The sequence below is a fragment of the Herpailurus yagouaroundi genome, unplaced genomic scaffold (assembly GCF_014898765.1).
Source record: "Herpailurus yagouaroundi ecotype Mexico unplaced genomic scaffold, PumYag 100, whole genome shotgun sequence".
Classification (NCBI taxonomy): domain Eukaryota; kingdom Metazoa; phylum Chordata; class Mammalia; order Carnivora; family Felidae; genus Herpailurus; species Herpailurus yagouaroundi.
This window is the reverse complement of record NW_024412391.1, coordinates 13,929,156-13,954,637: the sequence shown is the minus strand read 5'-3', so window position 1 is coordinate 13,954,637 and position 25,482 is coordinate 13,929,156. Positions and strand designations below refer to the sequence as shown.

The window sequence follows — 25,482 nt, the reverse complement described above, 5'->3', positions numbered from 1 at the left end:
TCCCCTATGGAAAATCCATCCCTCTAGGTATAAAAGCCATAGATCTAGAGTATCCTTGAGTTCTTTCACTCATGTTCAAAACCATCAGCAAACGTGACCAACTTTGCCTGTGAAATATCCAACCCCATTTCATTCCCTCTACTGCTAGTGGCCTGGCCCAAGCCATCACTATCCCTTTTCTGAATTATTGCCATTACATCTTACTAGGTCTCTCAAGACAGCAGCCAGAAGGCTCCCATACTCACAAACCCTCTAGCTTTTCAAACATGCCATGCATACCCCTACTTGGTGCTGGTTTGCTCCCCATTACTGCAGACCCACCTATGAGACAGGCCCTCCCTCTCCACGAGATCCCCATCAACACTCCTAGCCCCTGGGACTCCTTTTTTCTCTGCTTTATTGCTCATCCATATTATTGCAACCTGCCATTCAATAGATATATTGGATTCTAATTGAATTTAAGCTCCCTGAGGCAGAAGTTTAGTTCATTTTTTTTTACTAGTATATCTCTGGCACTGGACCAGGGCCTGACATTTATTAGGTGCTTAAGAAGATAGCTGCTCAATGAATGAGGAAATGAACCCTGTGTGCAAGAAGCACTCAGATTAGTGACACACAGAGATGGGTGAACATACTTAACATGTAAATAATTGTACTGAATGGGGCTTAATAGTAGATTTTTTATTTTATCTACTTTCTTATTAAACACCTTTCTAAACAAATCAAATTTTAGAAGTCTCAATCAAAGGGAAGAGAAAGCTAGCTTTGTATGACCTATGTATGAAATTATTCTAGATAAATCTACTTTCCTGAACAAGGGCACCAATGAGGTACTCAAACTCCCATTCTTAAACCCACGGTCTCATTCTGTTTTAGCCTTAATTCCCTCCTCTACATCTCTGTCAAACTCTAGGGCCATGTTGACTAGAGGTACTGCCTCAGCTACTCCACTTAACTCTTCTCCCCAAGTCCTACTATTCAACTCCTGCCCGCCACTTTTTTTTTTTTTCCTCTAAATGTTTACCTATTTTTGAGAAAGAGCCAGAGATAGAGTGTGAGCGGGGAATGGGCAAAAAGGGAGACACAGAATCCGAAGCAGGCTCCAGGCTTTGAGCTGTCAGCATACAGCCCGATGTGGGGCCCAAACCCATGAACCGTGAGACCATGACCCAAGCCGAAGTGGAACACCCAACTGACTGAGCCACCCAGGCGCCCCATCCTGGCCACCACTCTGAAAAGAGATATTCATTTCTTAGCCACAAATGCAGGGAAACTGAGATTTCATAAAGACAATAATATCCCCTTAAAACATACCATATCTAAGAACCTACTCAACTTTGCACAATGTTTGAGAAAGACAAGAGTAGCACTCTACTATCTGACCTGGAGGCAGTGCAGTTTCTATACATTTAAGGAACGGGGCGCCTGGGTGGCTCAGTCGGTTAAGCAGCCGGCTTCGGCTCAGGTCATGATCTCACGGTCCGTGAGTTCGAGCCCCGCGTCGGGCTCTGTGCTGACAGCTCGAAGCCTGGAGCCTGTTTCCGATTCTGTGTCACCCTCTCTCTGACCCTCCGCCGTTCATGATCTGTCTCTCTCTGTCTCAAAAATAAATAAATGTTAAAAAAAAATTTTTTTAAACATTTAAGGAAAAAAGATGAGGGCGTTTGCAGAGTGCTAAATGCCTCATTGAGCCAATAACATGGCCACACCCAAGGCAACCAAAGAAGAAATGATATTTCCTGTGAGAATGATCTACCTGCTTGGCGTCTTCACTTCCTGGCCACTTGTTAACTAGGAAAACAGTTATATTTGTAATTATTGATGTTTAAATAAATCATATGGGAAAGGTGCAGATGTGGTACAAGAAGAGAATCAACGACAAGAAACAGTCATACCCTCTCCTCCAGTCTAGCCAGCTGCTCTTTGTAGAATGCATCCTGCTTCTTTATCACTCGATCTTTCTCTTCCAGCTGCTTAGCCTAAAAAAAGAAATGAAGAATATACTATATCGAGAAAAAGCAACAGCAAAGCAAAAGTCAAGTATAAATTACATTAGAAATAAGTACACAAAGCTGAAGATTTTTGCAATCTATTAGGTCTCTGCCACAGAACAATATTAATAAGATGACGATTGCTGTATTTAAATGTAAAGGAGTCTACATTGTATTTTTTTTTTTACTGTGACAGCTGTGTCCTACTTTGTCCAAAAGTATCAGAATACAGCAGACAGTTTTATTTAACTTCTTTCGAAGAGTAATTTCAAAATAAATTTTTCTTAAATATTTTCTACAATAAAACTTAGATTTTATTCCGATCATAAGCTACATGGTTATTAACCTTTTTTCTTTTTTTTTTTTCTGAACAACAAAAACGCCTGTATGACATTTTCTACATAAATCTTATGTTTGAGAACGCTTAAATTACACACTGAAACCTGCACATAAATACATGTATTGGTCTATCTTCTTTCTTATGAAGCAACTGTCTTTTGAGGGAGGGGCAAAAACTACTGTAAATGTTTATTTGAATAACTGAAAATTAAAAGTAATAAATAAAAAATAGTGAAGGTAATTTTAAAACTTGGTCGTCCCATTTCTAATTTACAAGATTTTTTTTCAAAATTAAAAAAATGTAATAAAATATTTTTTGATACTTGAAAAAATAAAGATAGTTACTTGTGGATGTTTTTCAAGGTTAAGAAATGCATTTTTCAAACTGTTGTTTGTATCTTGATCATTACATTTTAAGTGATCTTTATCTCTGATAACAGACCTCCCTAAATCACCCCAAATGATAAAAGTTTTTAATATTTTTGTTCAGTAGAATGCTGAAAACACACTTGACTAGGGATTTTAAGATGTTAAGCAAGTATGTATCCTGGCACACCCATCCTTGTGCCGTGCAGCACATTATTTTGCAGGGCGATCAAGTGTCCCCTAGCTCAGCCTGGGTAAGGGTGACTTCCCCTAGAGGCTTAGATTCAGTGTACCCATTTTGCACATTTATAGGTCATTGCTTCACTACTTACCTTGTCTTCAATGTCCTGCAGCATGTTTAAAACAAACAAACAACAGTTTTTTTAACAATGCAAGTAGTATTTTTTCCTAATGTCACAAAGAAATCTGATAGATAATATCTGAGATGCAAACCAAAGAAAGAAATGGGGGGGAAAAAAAATCAGAGGACTTGCTTAACTTGGAATGCATTTGAATGTCACTGTGCTGTTACAGTTTCAATAAAAGATTTCAATGAAAAGTTCCTGCTACTTGATAGCATATGAATAAATAAAAACAAACATTAAGATTGCGCCACAACATACTAATATGAAAGTACATAATCTATGGCTCCTTGTTACAACATAGTAAAAAGCTGACTGGTCTGTCAGGAATATAAAAGAAAAGGTAAACAAGGAAAAGAATTTTTAACAAAGCTAAGTATGAAGAAAACATGCATGACTATATGACCTAAAAAGAAAAGATCTTCCTAAACTCAACACACACACACACCGAATACAGGAAATGTAAAAGAATGGATTTATGAGACCCACCATTAAAAAAAAAAAAAATCACTAAACCAAATGAATAAGCTAATGACAAAAAGAAGAAAAGAAATTTCAACATGTAACTGAGAGTTAAAGATAATACAACACAGAACACGTTTAAAAAGTACCTCCCCCCCCCCCACCCCCGCCAACAAATGACCTACACTGGTAATTCACACACAAAAATACAAATAATAAACACATGGGGTAAAAATCAAAGCCTAAGAGAAATCAATGAAAATTAAAATAATGAAATACCATTATTCATCTACTGAACAGACAAAAATATAAAGTACTAATAAAAATGTCAAGGATAGGGGCACCTGGGTGGCGCAGTCGGTTAAGCGTCCGACTTCAGCCAGGTCACGATCTCGCGGTCCGTGAGTTCGAGCCCCGCGTCAGGCTCTGGGCTGATGGCTCAGAGCCTGGAGCCTGTTTCCCATTCTGTGTCTCCCTCTCTCTCTCTGCCCCTCCCCCGTTCATGCTCTGTCTCTCTCTATCCCAAAAATAAATAAACGTTGAAAAAAAAAATTAAAAAAAAAAATGTCAAGGATACAGGAAAATAGGCTCTTCCAGACACTACTGATCAGAATGTAATCTGGTATAACCCCTTTTTAAATCAATTTGACAAAATCTAATTTTTTTAAATATACATATTCACTGAGATCTAAACTCTATTTTTAGGATTTAAGTAATTATGACAATATATGAAGATGTTCATGATAGGGTTGTATAGAACTACAAAAAAGCAAAAAAAAAAAAAAAAAAAAACCCACAGCATTTTAATGGTTAAATAAAAATATCCTCAAAATATACTAAGTAAAAAAAGAAACAGATAATAAACAGAAAGGACAGTATAATCTCTTTTTTGGTAGGGAAGAAAAAAACTAGGATACTCAACAAAATGTCAACAAAACTTATATGGTAGGCTTATGAGTGGTTTCTAGTTATTCTTGCTTTTTTATATTTTCCAAATTAAAAAAAAACATACTTTGTAGTCAAAGGACATACGAGAGAATTGTCTGAGGTGAGAGAACTACTCTTCTTGCTTATGGTGGTGGTTACACAATTGCATGCGTTCGTCAAAACTCATAGAACTATATATCACAAAGAATGAAATTAACTACATAAATATTAGAAAGTGTACACAAGGGGGCGCCTGGGTGGCGCAGTCGGTTAAGCGTCCGACTTCAGCCAGGTCACGATCTCGCGGTCCGTGAGTTCGAGCCCCGCATCAGGCTCTGGGCTGATGGCTCGGAGCCTGGAGCCTGTTTCCGATTCTGTGTCTCCCTCTCTCTCTGCCCCTCCCCCGTTCATGCTCTGTCTCTCTCTGTCCCAAAAATAAATAAACGTTGAAAGTGTACACAAATTAAGTACACTAAAACTTATGAAAATAGCTACATATAAACATATGGATGGATGGATGCATACATATGTCTTTACTATTATTAATCTGTTTATCACTTGGCTGATTTTATTCTAGATATTTAATCCCAGGAAATATTAAGAAAAGCACACAAGGATTTATACCTAAGAAAATACAGCCAACATTATTTAAAGCAACAAATAATTGGGAACGACAGAAGTTTGTGTAAATAAGATTTGGTCCAACACAAAGATATTGATTATAAAGATTTTGTCCAGCTATAATGACCAAACACGGAGAGCCACTAAAAATTGTTTTAATAGAATAGTTAATTTTCTTTAACTCAAAATTTTATGTGGGGGGGAAAAAAGCAGGTCATAAAATAGCACATACGGGAAATTCCTAATTTTGGTTAAGGAAGGAACAGGGAAAGTTGAGTGCCTTGTTACACAGACTTGGAAAAAACTACCCATCTTAGTATGCTAAGATGTTAACAGTGAATATGATATGCATAGTGGGATAGTTTTTCTTATTTGGACTGTCCTATACTTTCCAAAATTTCTGTTATGAACAATTATTACTTGTGATCAGAAAAATGCTTCTTAAACATTAATATCACATAAATGTACCCCTGACTAGGATATGGAAAAATATGATAGAGAAGCTCAAAGAGTGAGGTATTAAGTAATTATATTAACAACCAAATTGTTTTAACAACTTGAACGATTATTTATAGCATGGAAATTATTTTACCTACAAATCCTTAATGTACTAGCACTTGATTCTCTCTCCCATTCAATTTTTGACAGTACCCACCATGGTTCTTAAAACACTTGCACTAAATGTTTCTTTTGTTCACATATAGTGCACAGTGAGACTTTTTTTAAAAACACACACAAAAAAGTAATAGCTATTTCATTATGGTTATTCAGAAAACACTAAAGAATTCAATACTATAAATATATTGCTTGAACCTACTGAGGACCACATACACCAACAAATTTAATTTTGAGAAGCAACATAAATAATGGATGTACAGCAATATCCTCATTCACTTTTCTAAGATGTAATCTTTGAAAAAATTTAAAGCAACACGTGAAAAGGTCAGATATGCACACTAAAAAGGAACTACCTCCAAAGACCCGAAAACACCAAACTATAGTCTAACATCACAAATCTTTCCCTAGACAGCCAACAGAATCAATAGTTTGCGAGCCACTGGGGAGAACAACAAAGCAAGAAGCATGGCTGCAACACCTGAACAGCACATTGCTTTGAAACAGTTAATGTGATGCTGGGAGGGAAAGTCACACAATATGAATCCTGAAACTCAAACAAGCCTAGAATACATTGACTAAGCTAATAGCTGCCAAGTATGGAGAATCACACACAACTTACAAAAAAAAGCAGTAAACCAAGTGCAAGGAAATAAAACTTCTATGTATAACTCTCCAACAGAGAATCATTGTAAATGAACAAATAAAAACAAAGAGGATTACAACATTATTACAGAATTATTTCTTAGAAAAAAAGGAATATAAAAAATTTCCCCTCATCTTTTGTTTGCTATTATTCCTCTCACTACAAGAAATGTACGCTGATTAGTTTTCAGATCCTGTTGGATTTGGGACAACATGATCAGAACTTGGGAAAACATGACAGAACTTAAGTGGATCATTATGGAAAACTAGAGCACCCCATATGCAAGAGAAACAAAGAAAATAAGGAAATCAGGGTTCCTTTAAGAAACCCAACACATAAATATTTCAATGTTTTAAACTCGGTGGTAGCTAGTTTCAAAATAAAGTACCCATATATTTTCTTCCTTAAGACTTGATTCTTTTCAGAAAGGATTTGAAGGTACTATGACTAAGAATATAATAAGATCAACAGAAGTAAAAACTGGGATTTTGGATACAATATATTGTGGTGGTGGGAACTTTACCTTCCCCCATACATTCCTAGGTAACTCTTCGTACCGAAAACTTTTGGGCATAGTAGTTGAGCCTTCTTAGGCCTGGTTGCTGCTGAGGACTGAGATGTGGCACAGGGTACGTGGCATTGAGAACCCGGTGACATCACAATCACTTAGCTCAGAGGTTGTACTTCTTCTTTGGACATCAAGGACAAGGCATGTTAAGGAAAGGTTTGGGACTACAGGAAAGCTCGTATATTTTGAATGACAAAGTACTTGGAAACGCTAGTGTTCAATTTTAATTGCTCAAGGGAGAAAACAAAGCAGGTACCTGCTCAATTTGATACTAAGAAGCCAGAGATTACCAGGATTGAGAAAAGGCAACAACTGTAAATCAATGCACCCAGGATATCCCTATAATTATATTTCCTATCATTCTAAATCTTGTAACAAATCTGAAACACACATATAATGGATGGAGAAAGATTTAGGCTTTCACAATGATATGGATCATCTGTGGCATAGATCAATCTCCATCTATGTAATAACTCACATAGGCAAATAAGAGCAGAAAAAAAGAGCTTTATTCCTCATCAAACCTACACAGAACACAAAATATATAGGAACCTAATAAAATTATATGCTGACATAAAACAAAGAGAGAACTGAAATATCCAACAGGGACGAACCTAAACCTGTAAGGTAATAATACATTTAGAAGTTATGGAACATGATCATTGAGAATATCAATTGGCCGTAACAAAATAATTAAAGTAGCCATGTGTTCAATTAGCTGAATACTAGACTTCCGTTACAAATGAGAAATTACATAGGGTTCACTGAGCTTTTATCAAGTGGCATTAATAAACAAAGAATTACACAAAGTGCTGTTTTCCGAACCACATTAGAAGATGACCTTCAAAAAGGGTAACTCATCTAGGTTAACTTGAATGATGCCCAACCTATTACCAACTTTAGCACTTTTCAATGACTACTTAGAGGCACGAGCTATGACCAAACCCCAGCTTGAAATGTTAAACTACACTCATGTCTGCTAACATAATTGAATACGGACCAGGACTTCCAACAGACTCCTTAATCCTAAATCTGGAACTCATATCCAGGCCCCAGGACTTGATCAGTCCATTTGTTTCTGTTTTGTCTTCCCCAGAAGAGTTTCAAGAACTCTGGTCTACATTTCAGCTTTTTCATGCTAAGGACATACTGAAAACAGCCTAATGAATAAGTCCTCTTCCACTTTTGGGCATATCTGCTTATTTTCTTCAAAATGCCGGCAAAGTGGCTTTTGAAATTAAAAAGTAAAGCCAACAATGAGTGAAGAGAGGACGTTATTAGGTACATAAATTTAGAATAGAAAACAACCTAGTGTTGCTTTGCTTTAAATTCTTCCAGTTCTCTCCTAGTAGTTGTGCAGAACATGGTAGTTAACAAAAGAAGCAAAATTAAGTGCTAGATGAAGTCAGAAACAATTTTACAAGCTTTCTTCTACAGCTTTAGAGAGAAAAATAATTTTTTACTTATACACTTACTTCTCCATGTTTCTAGTTTCAGAACTTACTACCACTATGACATAGTAGGTAGTCCACCTGGTGGGGAGTCAGGAAATCCACATACCCATTCCAACTCTGTTAAATCACGATGGCCACCTCAGGCCTCATCCATGTTCTAAAATCCTTCTCTAATATTACTTCCTTCATGTAGCTTTTCCCAAGTCATACCCACCTCCCCACCCCCTGCTGCCTCTGCTACTTTTGCACCTAATAAAACTTTCAGCAGGTCTCTTACGGCACCTGTTTGCCTTTTTTTTTTTTTTTTAAGATTTTACTTTTAAGTACTCTCTACACCCAATGTGGGGCTTGAACTCACAACCCCAAGATTAAGAGTCACATGTTCCACTGACTGAACTAGCCAGCTGCCCCTTATAGCCCCTGTTTTTGAGTTTGTCTTGGATCATGTATGTTTACTTAGCCACTGTCCCTCTCTCAACTGTAAACCCTCCTCCCTGTCTAGGAAGAGATTTACTCCTCTCTGGATCTCTGGCTCAACTTAGGTCTGGAGCTTCCACAAAGGAAACACTCAGGACATGGTAGCTCAAATGGAAAAAAAGCACACTGAGGTGAAGAGACTGGAGGAAGTAAGTAGACACAACTTCTGGGGAGCAATTCTGTCACAGCATCTGTGATTTACTTCAAGATGCGCAGTATGATATCATGTGTCTGTGTTCCTTAGGTTAAGCTCTGAACCAGGTGCTGCCAGTATGCTACTCAAGAACACACAACAGGAGCAGTCAGCAAGTATTCTTACTGGAAGTGCGAAATCGGAAGCTGAAAAAGTAGAGGTGGGTACTACAAGGGCTTCACTCATGCATGCCTTGATCAATAATGATGGTTTGCTAATTGGCACAATGACTGGTGCAAATGAGATTTTATTAGTGAAAATGGTTCATTAACTAGCATGATGTCAGATATAAGTTCTTTTTAGTTAGTAAAATGAACGCTCAAAAAGATACAAGGGTTAGCTAATGGAAGGACACTCCTACATCTGCGGTGTGACCAGTTATCAGACAATGAGAGCTTATGAGAACAAAGCACACAGCTCTAACTTTAAGGATGGTGCCTTAGGCTTAATCGCTTAACAGTCTTGTATCCAGGCATTGGTTGAAGACAGAGATTATCACCTTTGGCATTACTGACACTTTGGGCCAGACCCTTCTTTGTAGTGGAGAGCTGCCCTATGCATCGCAGAATGTGTTTAGTAGCATACCTGGCCTCTACGGTGCCAACAGTACCACTCCAACTCTGAGCTGGGACAACCGAACATGTTTGCAGACATTGCCAAAACTGCCCCAGTTGAGAACCACTGGTTTAAGAGGATTGTTGGCTGCCTAAAGTCAACCATAAGCAGCCTAGTCTGCCCCAGGCAACACTTGTCCTGAAAATAAAACAACTTTAAAGAATAGACAACTGGGACCACTGAGTTTTACTGCATGGCTTGTATCAATTATTGCTAATACATTTTTCTTCAATAAACACCTGTTTGTATTATAAAACTGAGGTGGAGACTTGCTCCCATTATAACATGGCAGGGTTGCACCACAAAGGTATAATGTATTAAAGCAACAAGAATGGCTCACATGCATGTAATGAATAATATCTCAGTGAGAAAGGAAACTGGGAATGTAATTTTTTATTTGTGAATTCTTTATTTCTGAAGTATGCAATTTATAAAATAAGTATGTAAGTTCTGTCTTTTCTATAGCTCCCTATATAAACAGAATCAACGCCCGTATAACCTAAAATTTTTGAATCCATGCAACTGATGTTCAGTCAGGCAGAATGGATATCCAGTTGACATGAACTGGTACTAGTTGTTTAACATGTGTTCCGCTTGGGCAATGACAACACTAGACCTGATGTTAAATATTTTATAGATCATTCCTGAGAATAGGTATATAATGATTCCATTATAATTTACAACTTTCAATGTTACAAAGCAACATGACAGTTCAACATGAAAAGTACTGAAATATACCACCTGCTCAGTTCAGTTCTGTATATTCCATGCTGGTCCCAAACACCCATTTGACAAAAGAACATTCATCACGATACCCAGCACGTAAGAAACACTAACTAATGCTGAATCAAAAGTAAATGAACTGTTAGGATTTCAGAATTCTTAAATAAGCACCTTTATCTTTTCTAATGACACTAACTTTAGCTACCCCATGTTTACGAAAGACACAAGTGAATGCAAACATGCATCAAGTCTAAAAGACCACCTGAATCAAATTTGGCAACGGAATAGAAAACGATGTTCCAGAAGACCAAGTTCTATGAATAAATAAGAACCTCATGTCACAGAATCATTAGTAAGCTTAGAAACTTTAAGGATCAGAATGATCATCAAAAGAGGAAAAGGCAGTTTTTGAAAGGGACCATATTCAAGAAAACTACTGGGCTCAGAGCACGAAGGGGCTTTTATTATCAAATCCGGCTGCGGAATAGATGGGCATTATAAACCACTGAGTGTTACCATCGCATATAAGAGCAGCATGGTCTTAACTCCAGACCACATCTGAAGGGGTCCAGAGTAGAAAGGAGCAAAGTGCAGTTCCACTACAATGTCTCGATCTCCTTATTCCACATTGTGGGGAACAGTACTTCCATTTCCAGGCACTTATGTATAATCCTGTTTTACCACGGAGATTAAAAACTCTCAGAAGCACTCTAGCATAGAGATGCTGCATGAGCCACACTATTTGTGCCAAGACACTTGGTGGCCCTGATCTGACACCTAAGTTGGACAACAACGTGGAAGCAATTACCGCCCAACTTCTGACTTCCTTTTCTTTGTATTAACTTGCGTTTGTTCAATTTACATTTAGATTCAATGCGTATATTACTGGGACCCATTGGCCGCGGTCAACCTCTCCTCTTATAACCTATTTCACATTTGGAGCTGGAAACAAACTCCAGAGACTACCCAGCTCCTTTTATAGGAAGCAAGCCAACTCCAACTTCCTTGTTGACGGAGGGAATTCCCAAGGTCTGGGAGCGAGTTGGCTCTGGGACCCTTGCTCTTGACAGCAGACATCACTCACTGACTGGATTTCTTTTCATTTTGGCTCGACATGAAGGGAAGACAATGTAAAAGTGACTAGTCAACGATTTGTAGTTATTTTCAACCCTACCCAACATAAAGAGATTTTTAAAATTTGCTGTGAGGCTAATGCAGAATATTCTAAACATGTTTTCATAACCACCGATATGCCATGTCAGCTCAGGCCCACTGGGATGCAGACGCGGAGGCAGATCAGAAGTAGGAGGGATGTACTGGGGGGGAAGGATAAAGGAGAGAGGGAGCAGGAGCGGCAAAGTGAGCCTCTGACTATGCTGTAGGTCTGATACCTGTGGTGCGAGGTGAGGTTGGAAGGAGACAACCGCGTAGCCCTGAGAAAAGCTCCGAAAAGGCCAGGACAAAGAGGAGCCCCAGGGCGAAGACTGACCATTAGAGGAATCCTGTGTCAGGCAAGATGGCGCAGCTCCAGAGCCTCTACCGTGTACTATCAGCCAGGCAGGGGCATGGCCTGGGGACGAGCGCCTGCGGTGGGTTCCAGACTTGCAGCAGCTTGAGGCTTACGGCCAAGTGCACCCTTGGCAGCACATTCTCTCCAAGAGTGAGAGCCGAAAGGCACACCCCCATGGCTGCCACATAACCTGATTTGCAAATGACAAAAACCAACTCTGAGCAGATCTTAAACTTCAGCTTCCAGTTCGAAATAAACCAGCCACCACAAGTGAGTTCATATCTGTTTGTACGTATCAGTTCCTTGGGAACTGCCCCAGTTATGCAGGCCAGGCTGCATATTTCCAATCGGACCTAAGGAATACAACTTGATCCAGAAGTCCTGCGTAGCAAGAAAAGCAACAAAACAGTCATCAGACAATTAAAGTTTCAATTCCAGTTTGGCTGCTAACTCATGATCCTGGTAATAAGTTCCTTAACCTCTTGGGGCCTGTTTCCTTTCCTTTAAATTAAGGGGACGGTCTAAATAATACCTAAGATCCCTCTAACATTCACGTTTTATGCATTACATCTACCACAACAATTCTGCTATTATTCAATTTGAATCTACTCTCCAGCTAGGCCAGAAGAAATTCACTGAATGCGTATGTTTTGCTGCCCAATTGTTAGGATGCTACAAGTACACATTAAACAACATTTGGAGTGTGTATGTGACACCTGGTTGCCAGGGGCAGATGCTGCATGGCAGCCGTGACAGTCCCTCTCTGCCTGACGTGGCACTGGTGGTGGGTGTCCAGTTACTGGAGAAGTGATGTGGCCTTTCCCGGCTCTCAGGCTCTCAGCAACAGTCACAGGCCTGCTTCTTGAACCTAATGCTACCTGTCAGATTCAAACAGGTAAGACTGACTATAAAATGGGTCGCTTTCTAAAACAAATTCAGCTCACTGCTGCTAACCAAATCACACTGGCTCTCATTTTCTACCCCAAAAAAAAAAAAAAAAAAAATGACTAAGTGCAGAAAATAACTGGGCATCCTTCTCTCATTTATAATGCTTTAAACAGGATGGCACGGTGGAATTACGTCACAGGCACATTTAGTTTATGCAAATACAAAACTACTCCCTGAAGGAGGGGACAGAGGAATTTTTTTTTTTTTAACATTTATTTATTTTTGGGACAGAGAGAGACAGAGCATGAACGGGGGAGGGTCAGAGAGAGAGGGAGACACAGAATTGGAAACAGGCTCCAGGCTCTGAGCCATCAGCATAGAGCCTGACGCAGGGCTTGAACTCACAAACCGCGAGGCCATGACCTGAGCCGAAGTCGGATGCTTAACCGACTGAGCCACCCAGGCGCCCCTGGACAGAGGAATTTTAAGTAACACACAGGATTCTACTACCCCATCGGGAAGCCTGGGACAGACGGCCTGCCGCACTCTTGGCCTCCCTCGTTTCCTGCCCAATGAATGGAATTCTAGTGCTTCAAGATAATAGAGTTTCCATTCACAAATCCTTAAATAAAAGCCAACATTTTATCTAGCGCTCAACTAAAGAAACATAGTGACTCAATAACAGAAGAAAAATAGCATGGCTGGGCTCTTAAGAATAAATTTGAACAAAAGAAATCTTTGCCTCATACACGGGTTTTGTTTCTGGGCTTGAGGTTTCTTTGTTTTTGTTTTTAGTCTTACTGAGATGTAATTGACATATAAAATTCTCACGCTGATTTTAAAACTAAACCCTTAAGATGTGACTCCACTGTATTCCCAGAAAAACTGGAATTGGGAAAGTATTACAAGGATAAAAATTATTTTTAAAACTTTCCTCAGCAATGGCCACTGGTAATGAAACTATGAAGGGGTACCTGGCCCTCTGTACAAGGCCTCCAGCTTACCTGACCAAGGAAAAACGGTTAAGATATGAGACCATGGGAACAACAAATGATAAACTCAAGCTTCAACAAAGCAAAAATGGAAAGAAGTCTTAGAGAGGAGGAATGGAAAGAAGAGAATGCACCCAAACCATTAATCATCCAAACAGAAAGCAAGAGAGCAGACCAGATAGAATGTAAATAAGCCACTTCTACTTCTGGATCAAGCTGGTTGAAGAAGGATGAGAAGGCAGCCATTATCTGCCCATGGTGGAACCACACTGAATCACACCTCTTCTCATTCTCTGAGCTCAGCTAGCTTAGATTTAGCATTGTTCTCATCCCTGTTTACAGGCTGGTGTGGAAACCCCATAATGATACAGAGATTCTCAAATTCCAGAATCCCTTGGTACACTGAGGGGAGGGAGGGGTGCTTTTCATCCAAGGTTTGCTGAATAAGGAACTCAGGAATGGACATAACCAAAATGTCCACTTACAATTCTTAACATCCTTTATCACTTTTTAAGACCTAAAACTACATAATCATGTTAGAAAGCCTCACTCCACAGCAATATGAAGAGTACAGTTTTATACCCCCCCTTTTTTTAATAGTTAAGGAAACGGTTCCAGACAAGAGACTTGCCTGAAATATACAGCTGGAAGAACTGTCTCGTGAAAACAGAATTTCTAACTCTCCCTACTACTACAGCTCACCAGGCAGACACTTCTATAGGTTTGGATCCAAGAATGAAAAGCAACTTTTTTGATTTTGACTTGGTTTTGCCTGCTGGGAAGTCAGAATATTATTAACTATTTGACATGATATCCTGCCTGCCTCATAGTTATGGCCATCTTATTATATTTTATCTTTCTGGCTTAAAAATCATCCTCCTGTGAGTATGATTTTCATTCATCCATCATTTGATCAGATGCCAGAAAGCCCCTAGCAACTGTTCTGACTGAGGAGCTAAGTGATAAGATCCCAGCCCCAAAGAAAGTGACCCCCACCCTCAAGCCTCTTAAACCAAGTGCAAGTACAATGCAAGTAAAAAGATGATCTTAATGACATAGCATGAGTGACACATGATGCCATATTTATCAGCTATCAAAAACACTCAGACAAAAAGAGAAAGGATCATATACATTTGAAGCAGGAATGTGCCTTAGAAACCAAGGTCTTCAGATGTTAAAGAACTAATTCTGGGACAGCTCTACTCACATAAGATCATAAAGCTAGTTAGTCATGAGTTAAAAAAAGAATACAGGTTATCTTGACTCACATTTAGAGTTGACATACTAAACAATATCTAAAAAAAACCTGCCTGTGAATAAGAAAAAAGAACCCAAAAATAAAAATTCTTGCTATATCAAACATAACATCACTGCTTCCCCCCTCCACCGCCCACCAGGCACGTACACAATAAAAAAGCATGCATTTGCATGGGTGATCATCTACAGAGCTGCTAAGGGTGTTCACAATCTGGGATGAGCACTGAAGAAGTGGACAAAGATACTACAGACCACAAATCAAAAGAGGTGCATGAAAACATATTCACTGAAAGTAACAGGTATATATGTTAAGCATAAATACCAACATGTGTAAGTCATTCAGTACAGCAAAAGAAATTTATTGCTGAAAGCTCTGGCTTGATTCTTTAAAATTTTAACAATATTAGCCAGCTCTTCTATTTTAAAATGCTGGATGTTTTGTGATCCTTGCCATGTCATCTAGCACAGAATATTCCAGACTCCAGGAAATTAGTGCTTTTTTCTAACTGAACTAAAAAGGCAGCCTGTTTGCTCTGAAAAATGGCTACCACCTGCTATTAATCTGAGCCCGAAAACAAGCAGTGTAACAACATTAGCAAGTTAACACTCCCTCCCCTACTTTCCTCAAAGAAGAGCAAAAGTGACATTTCATAATCTCGCAAAATTTTGCAAAAAGTTCTGAGATAGGATTTGTATTTTACTAATAACAAACTGCAAATGATATATGAGATTATTAAAACCAGATACTGTGTCCCTGTGGTGTGACAAGCCTGGTTTAAGCGCTGAAGGAATTCCCTCCCAAGTCCCCCTCTCTTTTTCCTTTATTCTTTTTGTCTGGTGTCAGATGAATGAATACAAGCAGTAATGATGACATGATCAAGGAAGAGTTGACAACTGGCGGAGTATTTGTAAAAAAAGACTGCTTAACTGATCTTTGCAACAAGCTGTATTTTGTCCTACTCGTGCTTTCTGGCTCCTGAGGCAGCCTGCGTCCTCAAGAGCTGAAATGTAACATAAAGCAGTTACTTGACGTATTCTCCAAATGATTTCTGGAACACTTGGGAGAACTCTTCCAATTTGGCTGGTAGAAAAAATGGGCCACCAACTTACTCAGTTCTAAGTAAGCATACAACATGATCTAAGCAGAATACACAACACACGACAGCCCATAAATGACTCTGGGGCCACTGTGAACATGTCTGTTCCTAAACCAGACCCTACACACCTGCAAACATGTTAAGTTAAATGCTAAAATAATTTGCCCCTCTGGACAACAAAATCAACCTAACATATGTATTCATTTATTCAACAAGCACTCAGTGAAACCTATTTTATGAAGATCCTCCAACACTGTGCTAGACATGGTAGAACACAATAGCCAAATACATCTCAGTGACCATAAACCACAACCCTGAACCTCCGATTTGCACAGAGCTATAAAACCAGCAACAATCCATTCTTGTCTACTAACTGTGTTCTTCAAGAATTCACAAACTGGCATGAAGAGCAGTGCATGGGTTGTATAAACAACCTACCATAATAAAAGATAATATATGATAAGGACAGTGAATGGTGCACAAAAAATAAAGGATGCGATCAGCTGCACCAGAACTTGAAAGCTCCATGAGTAGGATTTAGATGGGCAGAGGCAGAGTCAAAGGCCACTGCAAGAGAGGGGGCAGTAATCAAAGGTACACAGGAGAGAAGACAAGAGGCCTCGGCGCATACAGCAGTTAAGAGGGAATTTACAGTAGGAGGGTCAGAAAGTAAGTGGGAACTAGTCTGCAGGAAGACATAACTGCCTGGCTAAGAGGTCCGGACTTCATCCTGCAGGCCATGGGGGGCCTCTAAAGGTTTTGGAGTGGGATGAAAACGGTATTTTAGGAAGATTAATCTTGGTGCATAGGATGGATTAGAAAGAGGGGAGAATGCCAGTGGGGAAACCATTAAGGGGGCTGTTGAAAGGATCCAGGTGTGAGATAAGAGCGGCCTACATGTGCTGAAAGGCATTTATGTTTCCACCAGCACTTTCTAAATACCATCTGAAGTAAATATATAAATCCCAGTGAGAGGACAGGGGACTGCAAAACTGAAAGAACAAACCATTCTCCAAAACGCAGGGGAGACGTGCGAGCGTGAACACAGTGCGTCCCGTCGGCCACGCCACAGAGGATCTCCAGACAGAAATAACCATTGAAACCATGTGATTTGGAGATAGGCCATGGATATATTTGATGTCAAGCACACCATTCTAAAATAAAATTAACTAGCGAGGAAAATATAATTAATGAAAGAGGACGAAAATTGGGACAGGTTACCATGAGATCTCAGGCATTGTTTTCTTTAACCACCAGTGGCAGTCGAAGGTTAAAAATCTGGGAAAATACCACAGACAGCATTCTCCAGATCCAGCTCCACACAAGTACCAATGTCCTTCCATCAAGATGTTCAAATTCACTACAGTCTAACGCTAAATTTCAAGTCCTTTATCCTGAACAAAAGACTACTGTATAAAATCCATTACCTTAGAAAAATCATGATGGCTCTAGATAAAGTTTTTAATACCCTAATTTTAATATTTGCTCAGATATTTCACCGAGATGTTGTTTTGTATGCCACTTTAAAAATGTTAGTCAATAGGGGCGCCTGGGTGGCGCAGTCGGTTAAGCATCCGACTTCGGCCAGGTCACGATCTCGCGGTCCGTGAGTTCGAGCCCCGTGTCGGGCTCTGGGCTGATGGCTCAGAGCCTGGAGCCTGTTTCCGATTCTGTGTCTCCCTCTCTCTCTGCCCCTCGCCCGTTCATGCTGTCTCTCTCTGTCCCAAAAATAAATAAACGTTGAAAAAAAAATTTTTTTTTAAAAATAAAAATGTTAGTCAAGGAAACCTGTATTCCATGATTAATTTGTGATTTAACTAGCTTTCTGATCTTAAAACCATTTTTTAATGGTTTCTAAGGTATGGTCAAAGAGTTTTAAACTCCAGACCCTCCTCCAATGAATTTCAATAGATGGCTAAGATGCCCCAAGAAGTAGGTCAGAAGTGAAAGCCCTTGTCCTGCATGCTGGGTCCAGAACAGGCTGGATCCCTTAGGCATCCGTGGACACTTCAACAAAACAGAAAATGAACCGAAAGGAAAACCACTCTTAATAACAAAGATTAATAAAAACTAATAGTTGTACAGCACTTAGGAGTTTATAAAGTTCTTTCATATTTATTACATCATTTAATTCTCAAAACAATGCTAGGACTAAATTAAATTCTCTACACAACTCCTAGAGAACAGCATAGCACAAAAATAGTAAAATAAACCCTGAGAAAATGATCACCCCAATTTTATACCAGAACACACCAAGGTCACAGAAGTGAAAAGAAATGGTCAAGTTACAAAGCCAATAAAGTCAAGATGTGTACAGTACCTTTCTCACCTTCTGCCCAAAGCCATGCCCGGGCTCCACTAACCATTCCCTGGTACGAACTCCCATGGCACTTGCAGCCTGCAGCACCCAATGCATTCAGCAAGTTATGAGAAAACTTCTTGTATGAGGCATCGTACAGAGGATTGCTGCTTAAGGGTGTATTAGTCAGATTTCTCCAGAGACAAAGAACCAATAGGATATGTGGAGAGATATATAAGAGGACATTCATTATAGGAATTGGCTTGCACAGTTATGGAAGCTAAGAAGTCCTACAAACTGCTGTCTGCAAACTGGAGAACCAGAACGCTGGTTGGTTAATTCAGCCCGGATCTGAAGGCCTAAGAATCAGAGGAGCTGAGGCCACTGGTTTGACTCCTGGAGTCCAAAGGCCCAAGAACCAGGAGCTTCAATGTTCAAGGGCAAGAGAAACGGACTTCATCCCGGATGAAGGGACAGAATTCACCCTTCCTTTGCCTTTTTGTTCCATTCAGGACCCCAACAGAATGGATGACGCCTACCCACATCGGTGAGGGCAGATCTCTTTACTCAGTGTACTGAATCAGATATGTTCATCTCTTTCAGAAATACCCTCACAGACACACTTAGAAATGATGTGTTACCAGTTAGTTATCTGGGTATCCTTTGGACCAGACAAGCGGACACATAAAGTTAACCAACAGAGGCTGCAACAAGAATGAGAAACTAATCAGGTATGGGTTTACCTCTGAAAAACTCTCCATGCTTTAATAAAATCACCAAAAGAGAGAGTGACAGAGAGAGGCAGAGAGACAGAGACAGAGACAGAGAGAGAGAGAGAGGAAGGAAGGAGGGAGGGAGGGAGGGAGGGAAGGAAGGAAGGAAGGAAGGAAGGAAGGAAGGGGGAAAGAGGGAAAGGGAGGGAGGGAAGATACAAGCATACAAATAACTATAAAAACAAAAGTAAAATTTGTAGACTGTGAACTCCTCAGGCGCAGGGTGGATGCCTTTTGATCACTGCATGAACAGAGCCTAGCAGGTACCTAAGAGAAGCGCCATGTAGTTTGGAGGATGAATGACGAGATTTCCTCATACGCTTACCTACATTGCTCAGGTTCACGACGGCCACAGAGTGGTTTAACTAAATGCACACTCTTTATTCCTCAACTTTCTTATTGACTATTGGCATTTCAAAGACTATATTTTTGAAAGAGGAAGATGAGTAAGAAAAAGTGCATTTCTGAAATGCCCCTTTGTAGATCTCTCGCCCAATTTGATACTGTGCATTTTTATATGTGTCATTTCCTCCATCTCTCTTCTTCCAAGAGATAGGCCTAAGCAGTCAGCTCATGATTTCCATTTCCCTTGATCCAATCTGACCCCCTCTACTTTATCACACGGAACATAGCAGTGCATTCTGATCGGTAAAGAGCTGGCAATTACATGCTTCCAAGACACGTGTCCAGGATGGCAGACAGAAGCAAGTATGTTAACACCTCTTTCTCCCACGCCCATGGCAGACATCACTCGGCCACCGCTGCCCTTTACTCACAGACTCTAAAGGAGGTCGCAGAACTTCTCAACTCAGTGCTCTAAGCAGGCAGTCCCAATCAACTGGAGCTGGCTGACAGTTTGCCAGAGCACTGTCCTGGCTGTCAGACATGCTTTGGGTCAAAGAAAAAGTGAAGAAAAATGTAGAGAATACTAAGAGGAGTAACAGAGAATAATTAGGGTGCGGGAGGTGCAATCATAGATTAGGCCCCAAAAGAAGCACAGACCGTGTTGAACCATAAAAAGAGTTAAAGGGCACGAAGACAGTGGACAGAAAAGCTGGAGGAGATGGGAGTTGCACAAATACAAAACAGTGATCCAGTGGCCCCAGGAGCATGCCCAGTCCCTAAATGCACACATCTAAGTAGAAACCGGTAGAAAGAAAGCAGGCCACACTCTGGGAATCAGGGACTGATGGGGACAATATGGGAAGAGGTTCCAGCCAGGAAGTGACCAAAAGATGATTTACCACTCCTACCCAAACAAAACTAGGGCCACCACAGAGCATCACCAGGGTGACATCACCTTCGGGCAGAGAGCAGCCAGAGCCTATTTTCAGCTCACATGGGTAGAAAGGACGGGCTGTTTATATGGTGCCCTATTGTGCCCAGCAACCACCAGAATGCAAATGAGTCATGACAGACACTGACAAGAGACCCATAAAAGGGCCCAGAGAACCCAAAGGTGTGGACAGCTCAAATTATTTTCATTTTCCTTCTTCCCATAGAAATCCTGTGAGAAACCAAAAGTTTGTTGCAGAGGTGCACAGAAAGTGATATGGGAAAATAAAACTCGGGTGCACTACTGGATACAAAACTGATCTTGGCTCAGCCGACTTGCTCCTTGCCTTGCTCTCCTGACTCCTGATTTAGTGCCTTTGAACTGACCTCACAGGACTGATGTTTGGTTTTCCATACCCTTCTTTTATAAACTTTTCTAAACCACTTCCCAAGCAGGTTAAATGTTTAAAACCATAAACTATGCAGGAGAACACTTTTGGCATGAGTGAGTTGTTACTTATAAATCCAATCTGACAAAAGAATTCAATATATATGCAATATGAGTAAACTAATAATTGAACATTAATGTGTCCTCCCATGTCCTTTTTATTCCCTCTTTTTCCCTCAGTTAGTGCTAATATTTTCTTTGGTAATAGAATAAAAGTCAATTACATCAGCCAAACTAGGAACGTGTCATACCCATAACTCTTCTTCACTTTCTCCATGCAACTATCACAATATCCTATCAATTAGTAGTTCATGTACCACTCTTAGGACTTTTATGATATTAATTTAACCACCATTAAGACCTACTGCTATTGGCTCAATATTTTTCTTTAAAGTAACTCATTTTTAAAAGCCGAATAATTATAAAACTTTATATAACTACCATAATTAGAAAACCAGATTCAACTGTCACAAATAGAAGATAATAGAGAAAAATACAATGAAGACAATTTCTAGTTAGAAATTATTGCCCAACCCAAGATTCTAAGCTTGCCCTCTGACATGCCCCATTCTCTTTATTAAAAAGGTAGATTAACCATGCTAGCGTTTAAAGACAAAGTATCACCAACGACGTTGGCAGTAAATTGCAGGAGTTAATGATATGTAATCCGTAGCCAGAACTCCTGGCTTGGAATTTTAACTCCTCCACCTACTAGCTATGTGATATTAGGCAAGTTATTTTAACCCCTCTGTGCATTAGTTTCCTCATCTTTAAAATGGGACTATTAACAGTACCTCCCTCATGAGGCAGTTATGAGGTTAAACAGATTAGCATTTGCAAAACACTAAATCTTCACTACAGGTTTGTTAAACAGAATATAACCACCACAATGACAAAACTAGGTTCTGCTGAAGAGCACACAGGCACAGCAGCTACTCACAAGTCACAACAAATAACACTATCATGATGAACATTCAAGAACATGAATAAATCAAGACACTAGGTATGTCAAGGACACATGCCAAGAGAGACCAAAGAGAATGTAGAGATTTCAACCAAAGTGAAGGAAATGAGCCCTGCATTTCCTGTTTGAAGTAGACCAGAGATTTGGCTTCTCCCCAAGTTCAACAACCTCAGGTAACTGTAATAGGCACGTCAATGATGACAAAACCCTGCTTCAAGGATCTAGAAATCTAAAGAGGGACAGTTGATTTTTAAAAATCACAATGTAATATAATGAGAAAGATGAATGTATGATGCCTAAAGGTGGGAAAGCAGGCTGCATTCAAGGACTGGCAACACATGTGAGAACCTGAACAGCTTCCTCTACATTGTCTACACCAACAAAACCCAAACACACAAGACCTTGAAAACAAGGGACATCTATAATACAATGCTTTCTTGCCACGTCATGCCCAGACTGAACAAACGTGAAGAATCACTGGCACAGTGGGCTGCGGCCAGCAGCACCAGGAAGGGAAGAAAGTCTTTAAAGATAGCCTGAAAGATAGCTGAAAACGAAGTGACATCACTGTAACCTACTTGGAAGCAACTACAAGGCGAGATCACACTGATGAGCAGCAAACCAAGCCCAAAAGGTGATGGTGAACAATGTATTTAGAATGACATCTGGCTGAAAATCAGGGCTATAAATACCTAAAGCTCTCTAACATCTGATTCATTTGGGATATAAAATCCAACCAAAGAAAGGGGGTCTGCACATCAGTTTTCTTGAACAGTGATCTCTACTTAGGACTCAAGCATGCAGAAATGACATTATAACGTCAACCATCTAGGCCTGGGCATACAATTGTGTTCATCTAAATTAGTATCATTATGCATGTAATCAATAAGAAATATATTTCACCACAGAATGGGGAAAAAAAGATGGTCTGGTTTATTTGTTGTGATAGATACATCCTAATGTAATGACATCCTGTATGTCAATGAAATACAAACACACTTTTCTTTTCCAGGCAACAGCTTTCAAATGTTCCCAACCGCTGAAACTGCTATGCCAAAGCAGCACCCCCTACCTGACAGAGATGTGTGAGCATTGAGAATGTGCTCAGTGAGGGGAACAGGGACCCTAAAATGCTATGTAATCAGATTACTTAAATACATCAACTTAGAAACAACAGGAGGAAAACTTTACTAATGAAGCTAAAATAGAGAAGAGAAAGATAAATCCAACAAGAACACACTAAGTCCTATGGATACCACAAGCTTCGAGGACATCCACTGGGAGAGCGGAGCAAGGAACCAAAGCTGAGGTAAGCAGGAATGAATTCAGGCAAGACAGAGGTGGAGAGCAGCGATGGAGCTTCTGGGAAACATGGGGTGAGGAAAGGGACAATTCTGACAAAGCTTTACCGTGAGTGAGTCACATTTAGAGGGCAAAAGCATAGGCCAGCAAGCCTGAGAAAGTGCTGGAACAGGCTTGTTGAGGGCAGATGTGGACAACCTCTATTGTTCCCACATTCTCTTTCCTCTGGTGTTTTCTTTTGGACTCTTTGCCATCATCTTTCCCTCCCGTATTTATCCATTTTTCCACTTATCAGTTAATTTCTTTCTATTCTGGTCTCTTTTCTTTGTTCATTTTCCTTCCTCACTTTTGTTCTTGCCCTTAAGTGGGTGAAAATGTATGCAATGCATTAAGTTGTTGTTATTGTTTTGAAGTTCAAAGGAAATCAAGTTGAATATGTTGTACTTTTGACTCTAAAAACCCAGAAGCATTAGTCCCACCCTCAGCCCCTTACTTGTGGCTGGGTTCGTTCCTTCCTTCTTTCCTTCCTTCCTTCCTTCCTTCCCTCCTTCCTTCCTTCCTTCCTTCCTTCCTCCCTTCCTTTCTTTCCTTCTTTCTTCCTTCCTTCCTTCCTTCCTTCCTTCCTTCCTTCCTTCCTTCCTTCCTTTCTTTCTTTCCTCCAGATAATTAGTAGAACTACAGAGAAAAAAAAAAATTCCCTATTCCTGATTTAGCAAATACATTCTTAGTTCTCTGCATCTTTGCTCGTACTGATGCCTCACCGATCTTTTCATTACTTCTCTAATTTCTGACTTTGTGAGCATGGGGAACAAAGGGTATTAAGCCACAATTATCCCTGGCACACGTAAAATTGTGATGCTTTGTGTGAGATATATATAAAACTAATTTTTCACAGAAAGCAAAATGTTTTTCTCTGGTAAGTCAAAATTAGCACTGTCGTTCTAGTATCTCACACTACAGAATTAACACATATGGGGGACAGGCCAGTGAATTCTTGAGCCCCCGCCTGAAGCTAGCTCTCCCAATGTCTCTTGCGTACTCATGACCTATTTTTCTATATTTCCCAGTGATCTAGTTAAACAATACTTCTCATCCCTTGATTTCACATACTTCTCATTTTTAAATCCATTCTCTCTCTGTCTCTACTCTTCATCCTCACCAGTTTATTTGTGGTCTGGGACTACCCTTCAAGTGCTCTTTCAGAGAATTAGAAATAATAACTAAATCATTCAGCAGGAAAAGATAGAAACTGATAAATGTGACACTTTGTTGAGCAGCCTCTTTTGCCCTAAATAGATAGCTTCATATCACTATTCTTTATTTTCCCTAGAATGAAAAGAATGTGGTAGGAAATTATTTATAATACAGTCTCTAAGTATATAATGAGTGCATTCAAATGGTATGGGCTGCACCCACGTTTATGATTCTGCTGTTGTTTAAAAAAAAAAAGTAAAATCAATATATCTAACGGTAGAACTCTGCACTGGGTTGGCTAGTTTATTATGCTGAATCTGGACTGAATCTAAAAGTGTTCTATACACAATCCCATAGAGAAGATTAACCAATAGACTTTCCTTCTACCAGAACTAGTTCCTGTCTTTAAACTAAATCCCTCCTGCTGAAATTGAATCCTTAAAAAAATTAATCCCATACTCAGATGTAGCTAGAAAAGAGCCAGTCGTAATCCTCCATATCATACTTCTACACATACTAGCAGAAGGTAATCCCCTCAAACGTCTCCTCTTTTAACTAAATATCTGGGCTATACAGCTAAATGTTTTTTTATCCAGCTCTTTAACTGCAATGTGGATCTTTTCTGTGTGTTACTCAAACTCAACATCCCTCTCAGTTTATTTAGATTCTGTGAACTTTGGTTTCGTCATCTAAAAAACAAAGCTAGTGACACCTGCCCTATTACTTCTCTTTTAAGAACCAAATTAAATCATACCTGTGAAAGCATTAAGAATTTAAAAACAATATATTCATTACAAGTAGGTATATGAGCAAACAAATGAGAAATGATGACCAGAATGAAGAAAACACAGGAAATTTAACATAGTTAAAATTTAAGTTCAAGCTTGGTCTTTATTTTCTGTTTCACTACAGCTAATTTACTCTGTGACAACTGCTAGTTTTGATTCTAATAAGGAATAGCTTAGCAACTGACAACAAGTTAAGATCTTGCCTATTGCTATATTCAAAAAGACCTACTACAAAAGTGCTGAGTTGGCTGCTGGATGGCGATGGTATAGTTAGAGACACCAAGACACTAAATCTCAAATCTAGCCTTTACTAGTTTTTGACCTTGGGAAAATCTC

General features: G+C 39.6%; 1 protein-coding gene across 5 annotated transcripts in view; it reads right to left on the bottom strand.

The window, feature by feature from the left end:
- CHCHD3 (coiled-coil-helix-coiled-coil-helix domain containing 3) overlaps window positions 1-25,482 on the bottom strand; it is a 286,302-nt gene that overhangs the window by 97,012 nt on the left and 163,808 nt on the right. For 3 of the 5 annotated variants that reach the window (XM_040471925.1, XM_040471929.1, XM_040471927.1), the window contains exons 5-6: window positions 3,029-3,043; window positions 1,896-1,979 (exon numbers count right to left, since the gene is read on the bottom strand). In XM_040471925.1, the coding sequence (XP_040327859.1) occupies window positions 1,896-1,979; window positions 3,029-3,043 (99 nt within the window). The remainder of the gene's footprint in view (window positions 1-1,895; window positions 1,980-3,028; window positions 3,044-25,482) is intronic. The other 2 variants (XM_040471926.1, XM_040471930.1) reach the window with 1 other exon arrangement.